The sequence below is a fragment of the Gavialis gangeticus genome, unplaced genomic scaffold, assembly GCF_001723915.1.
Source record: "Gavialis gangeticus isolate Ggan-Ray unplaced genomic scaffold, GavGan_comp1, whole genome shotgun sequence".
Taxonomy (NCBI): domain Eukaryota; kingdom Metazoa; phylum Chordata; order Crocodylia; family Gavialidae; genus Gavialis; species Gavialis gangeticus.
The window spans coordinates 36,119,801-36,125,800 of record NW_017728995.1 but is presented as its reverse complement, the minus strand read 5'-3'; the positions used below and the strand labels follow the sequence as shown (position 1 = coordinate 36,125,800).

The 6,000-nt window shown below is 43.0% G+C and overlaps 1 protein-coding gene across 3 annotated transcripts in view; it reads left to right on the top strand.

The window, feature by feature from the left end:
• The window catches only part of ATP13A3 (ATPase 13A3), a 108,158-nt gene that overhangs the window by 61,183 nt on the left and 40,975 nt on the right, over positions 1 to 6,000 (top strand). For all 3 annotated transcript variants that reach the window (XM_019503501.1, XM_019503500.1, XM_019503502.1), the window contains exons 8-10: positions 2,574 to 2,654; positions 3,794 to 3,863; positions 4,980 to 5,114. In XM_019503501.1, the coding sequence (XP_019359046.1) occupies positions 2,574 to 2,654; positions 3,794 to 3,863; positions 4,980 to 5,114 (286 nt within the window). The remainder of the gene's footprint in view (positions 1 to 2,573; positions 2,655 to 3,793; positions 3,864 to 4,979; positions 5,115 to 6,000) is intronic.

The window sequence follows — 6,000 nt, the reverse complement described above, 5'->3', positions numbered from 1 at the left end:
TGGGGGGGGGGGGGTGTTCTGCATAATGATTAGGTACCTGTAATAACAGGTCTGGTACAGAAGGTCTGCATGGAGCGGTAAGTATAGCGTTCACTTCCAAGCAGACGCTGTAATAAGTGTGGACACTTCCATTGTGGTGCGTCCCACGCTGAAGGACTTCTTCTGCCCTATTTGAGTGTGCTGCATTTCCAGTTTTGGGCAGGTGGCTTGGGGAGGAGGCAGACTCCTTAACTTCTCTGGGCCCCTTGGTTCCCCTTTCCCAAGGTGCAGAGGGATGGAGCCCAGGAGCCAGCTATAGCTGCTAAATAAGGGGGAAGGTGATTGATTTAGCAGCCAGCAAGTTTGCTCCCTAACACACTGGGGAAGAAGGGGAGCACGGAGTGGAGTAGGCTGTGTGTGTGTTGGGTTTCTCACAGTCTGGGACCTCCTTGCTTTCCACCTTTTGAATTAGTGCTAAGAGAGCCTGCTTGCTCCTGGCTCCTCTCTTCTGGGACATGGAGCCTGCTTTGGAGCAGCTGGGGTGCTCTTTTAGGAGGAGGGGAAAAGGAGCTGGGGAGTCTTTTTGGGTTGCTAGCGCCTTGCACCGCAGCCTTGCAGGAAGGCAGGCCCACTGCCTGATTGAGCCGTGTCATGTGGAGGGGAGGTGGGAAGTAGAGGTCACCCCTGCCCTCTTGGCACATCCTGCCTGCCCTTGTTCCTCCTGCTGCCAGGCAGCATGGACAGGAGTCTGTCCTAATGTCTTCCCTTCTCTGCAGCTGGCTGCAAAATAGTCTGATTGGCTTCAAAATGAGATGGGGCCAGGGGCACCAGCAAAAACACAGGTTTACCTTTCAAAGAAGTTTGTTCCAGAGCCAGTTCTGATGGTGGTAGACTAAACTCAGTACATGGGAAATGACAGGCTTGTGTTAAATGATTGTTCTTGGTGTTTGGGGAGCCTGCTTTGCCTGTTTGTGTGGCTTGCAGTTGTTATAGCGAGGGGCTGGTGGGATGGCTCTGAAACCCAGCTGAAAATTGTGGGTTGGAAAGTTCAACTGGACTTAAGAATAAGAAGGGGACAGAAATACTAGGATATAACAGAGCACAGGCTGAAGAGGAGACAGCTCCAGGGAGGTGGAATCAAAGTGCACAGAGCAAGGAAGAGGAAAGCACTCACCAAAGAATTGGGCTGAGATCAGCGCCATGATTAGGGACAAGCCTGAGGTCTGACCTAATACAGGTATCCCTATATTGTACACCATATCTCTGTAATGCACGCCATGCTGTCACGAGCTTGATGTACAGACACATTTGTCTACAGTATCTAGTCTAGCTTTGGGGTTGCCCCTTTATCCCTAATAATTAGAACAAAGGTCTTTTTGGAGGCCTAAAAAAAGAAAAATCACCATTAGAGATGTAGGACAGGGAAACACGTGAATAAATTGAGACAAAACATTGCCTATGCATGTTAGTTTATGAACCCCAACTATAGCTAGGGAAACCTTGAACTCCATGAGTTCTGTTCGCCTCTTATTGAAAGCAGATGGAGCATAGCCTGAGTCAACACTGAAAACAGAAGAGCATGGCATCTGAAGAAGCTAATCGCGGAGTTCTCTGCTACATTAAATAAGAAGAATTGCTAGGAGCATACTTCTGATGTCTGGTAGATGAGGACGCTTTAATACTTTCTCCTTGCTCCACGTGTTAGAGCTTTTTTTCCTCCACCTTGACCCTTCTTAATCAGTTTGACTTGGTAGCTGTACATCTTGTATTGGGTGCTCTCTTTACTGAGCAATACCAGTCTGGCTGTGTGATTTCTCGAAGATATTGAGTGTTTCTGGTTTATTGCTTTACATTCGCACTACCATAGTTATGGGCAGTTGTGTGGCAGATCTTGTGAAGAAGGGATGTTAATGGAATGGATCTGAATGTGCAATGTCAACTGGTCGTCTTCTGGATATTGTAGAAAATGTCTGTCGTGTCTGAGCACTGTCTTTTGGAAGTGGTCTGTGGCTGGAAGAAGTATGCTTAACATAGCCTAACTTCTGTGACTTAACAGAGACGGTTCAAAATAGTCATGTCTGTAGAGGTAGTTAGAATGACTGTCCATCCAGTTATCAAAATGTTTCCAGTTCTCATTTCAGAGGCAAAATGAACGATTATTTAAATAAAAACAAACCTGTACCCATGTTTTCTGAATACAGCTTCAATATCTTTCTGCTTTTTGTTTTTTTGAAGAAGCAGCAGCTTCCAATATTTATGCCAATGTTTAGTTTTTTAAAACTTACTCAAAGATCAACCAGAAGACCTATTAAATATCTTGGTTGGTGAAATAAAATCAGAACTTCGCTTTTATTTTAAATTACTTCATTGATGCATACAATAATATGGCAAGAAATGGGTGGAAGAGAGTCCATATAACCGAATGACAGTACTAATATGCAGATTTAATACTGTTCCTGAGCAACGTATCTTGCACTGTAAGGTAGCAGTCCTGAGAAGTTTATGGGATATTTAAAACAAAACAAAAAATAGTGCTAGTCCAGAAGATTCATATTCAAACTTGATTAATTTTTGTTTGCTCTCCAATTATTTAGAGGACTGGATGACACTGTTTCCTGTTCTTCAATCCATGCTGAACACAGTATGGGACTGACTAAGGTGGTGCATGATTACAGGTAATGATACCACATTCCAGTTAAAATATGACACTAAAAGATGTCAGGGATGTACAGGAGTGCTTACGGATAGCCTTGCATGGAGAATCCTAGCAAAGTGAAGAGTGTTTGGTCTCCCTCTGATTATTCACACCAGTGCTGAATGTGGATGGAAACATTTTTTGTCGTCTTACCTCTGTCAGGCTTTTTATCCCACCAATATCACTGCCTTCAGCAGTGGGATTATAAATGCTGATATTTGAAAATGAAGAGGAATTATTTTGCTGACTCATGTCAGAACATGCTTGTGATTGGTTTAAGATTTTTTTAAAGAAAATATCTTTGCCTTCCAAATTTTTTTGGCATAAACCACGACCTGCACAGATGTGGAAAAAAGTGAGAGGGAAGGTGGGCTGTGCGAACACTGTGCAGCAGAGCAATGACACACAATATCGAAGTTCTATACACAAGCCTTAGCTCATGAGAGTCCCTGCTCTGGCTCTCCGGATGGGGTCTGTAGAATAACTGCAGCTTCACAGAGCGCTGCAAGTTTTTATATAATGATGCATTACTTCCTAAGTTATACATGTGATTATCATCTTTTATATCTTGGAAAGGCTGGCATCATACTTGTGCATAATTTCCTGTCACTATTAAATCCAGTTTTTCTGCATGCTTGCTATTTTCCACATAACTGTCCATTAATTTTTTTAAATATTTTTTCTAATTGTTGTTTAAGTTGACATATTTTGGGGTATAGTATATCTCAGCGTATGTAGCCCACTGCTGCAATCTTTACAGTTTAGCAGAGAACTAAATTCTGTTATTTTGTCTGTTTTCTTGACATCTCTGTTTTTTGTCCAGAAAATTAAATTATGGCTCAATTTGAGCCTAAGTTAGAATTCAGTGTCTGGATTCTGAAGACTTAGTCTGTCATCCAGAGATACATTTTTGTCCTTGTCTGTTTTTCAACCACCATATATATTTTGTACATCCATATCTGACTTTTTAAGGGATTGCAGACTGAGAAATAACCTAATATTCTCTCAAATTACTGTGAATATAACTGCTTTAAAGTAATGGAGGTTATTAAATATGAGTATGGTATAGATTATCCACAGCCAGAGTGTAAATGTCTCTTTGGATCTTCCTCAATATAGAAAATTATTCTATGGAGTAAATGAAATTGCTGTGAAAGTGCCTTCCATTTTTAAGCTTCTGATTAAGGAGGTAAGATCACTTTAAGAAATTATTCTGTAGAATTAAAATACTTGGAGGGGTGCTGAACATGGGTGAGGTTTCAATTGGTGATTGCGGTCAAGGGAAAAAATATTTGCATAGAAATGAAAGTGGCTTGATTCGGCAATATGAAAGGGAGCCTGCTGTTGCAAACTGTGTAGGGCCAAAGACCAGTTCTGTGTCTGAACTAGCAAGAGCACTGGAGAGAGCAGCATTTGGTGGGGAGACCTGCATGCTGTTCAGGGTCTGTAAACAGAGTGTGGATTGCAGTGGACTCGTTTAATCGGATCCCGTTTCTCCTGTTCCACTGTCCTCGTCTCTTGGTAAATAGAGGTTTGAACAATTGACTCACACTTTTCTGTCTTAGGGGCAACGTGGTATGCAAAATTGTTGAGCTCTGTTACCATGGGCTCCTTAGAAAAAAAGACTGGACAGACCTTGGGGAGTGCAGTTAATCTTAATTTGTCAAATAAACCTGTCCTATTCTTGCATATATTGATAAAGATCTAGCATTATGGGATCTAGGACTATTTATCATGACCCCCAAAGGGGGACGCTTTTCAGGTTATTCAGGGCCGAAGTCCCAAGTGGCTTGTTCAACCTAAGACAGGAGTCCAGTGACGACTGCCAGGAATCCCTTTTCAGCCAGTGTGTTGACTGCATGGTTGTTTTAAAATTGCCCAACCATAGAGAAAAGTATTAGCACAGCGGGAGGGAGCAACGTGGATATGAAATGGCAGGATAGCAGAAAAACCACGCGGTTTAGCAGAACTTGGATGGGAAATCTTGACTCCAAGGGAGGTAGGTAGGGTGCTGGGCAGGAGAATTTTTTGGAACAGTTTTTTCGCTCACTTAACACACTGCTCCCATTGACTTCGTTGAGAACTTTGTGACTTTTGGCATTTGTCCCTCTTAAAAGTTGGAAATCACTGTCCTAATGCTTGCTGGACTTCACACTGGCATATGAAGTGAATTGGTAGTGGGGAAACAGGAAGCACATGGGCAAAGTTTTATAAAGCGGTTGTCATGTACAAGGAGCTGAAAAATCTTTCTGTACCACTTAATTCTGCCCAGGACAGTGTGTGACTTCAGTGTTTTCTATTGCAGGTCCTCAACCCCTTTTACATTTTCCAGCTATTCAGTGTGATATTGTGGATCACTGATGAGTATTACTACTATGCATTAGCAATTGTCGTTATGTCTGTAATATCCATCATTAGCTCACTCTACACCATTAGAAAGGTCAGTTCAAATTGCAATGGTTATCTTTGTCAGTTGTTTCTGTCATTTTAAGATAGAATTTGGGTTTTTTGTAGTTAATCTTTTCAAATAACGTAAATAAATCCAGCTAATTAAGTACAACAGAGCTTTTCACCCAAGTTCTTCATGTGCTGTCTTTAATGAAGATACTTTTTATAATTTCAAAGTTAGTTGCTTAAATGAGATTTGGCCTCGTTGTGTGGCCCAGCCTCTCTTGGTATGCTATCTGGTACCAAATAAACCAGTACAGCCTGTTCCATGGTTGGGTTGTTGGTGACTAAACAGCACCCCCCCCTGCCCTAGCCTGGGTGAGGAGGGTGTGTGGACACCCAGCAGGACTGAAAACAAGACCTGTCAAAGGGTGAATGAGCTCCCTGTGCGCCAGTGGCCGTGCATACTGGAGAGGAGATGGGCGCTGCCAGATCACTTTGCCTGAAGAATCACCAGTGATGCAAAACAACTCAACGAAGGTCCTGCAGAGTGGAGGAGGGTTGTTATAGCATACAAGTTACCCCAGCGGTCTCAGCAGCCTTGGGATTGACTTGACTTGACTTGACTTAGTGAGTGTGAAGGAAGAGCCCACTCGCAAAGGCTGGCAGTAGTCAGGTACAGAGCTGCAAGTCCCCCATATATGTGGGATGTCCTTGTATCTAGATTCTTCTGCTGGATAAGAGAGGGTGGGGTCAATATTCTGTTTGGGACCCAGCCTCAATGTTGTTGCTTGTTGGTGAGCCTTTGACTTGAGTCAGGATGGGTGTTTTGGATGCTGCTGACCAGTGGAAGAATGCCACTTCATCTTCCATTCTGCCCCACGTCAGGCTGCTCCGCCTTACACAGCTTCCTCCTTGGAAGACTGAAGGGAGGAAGT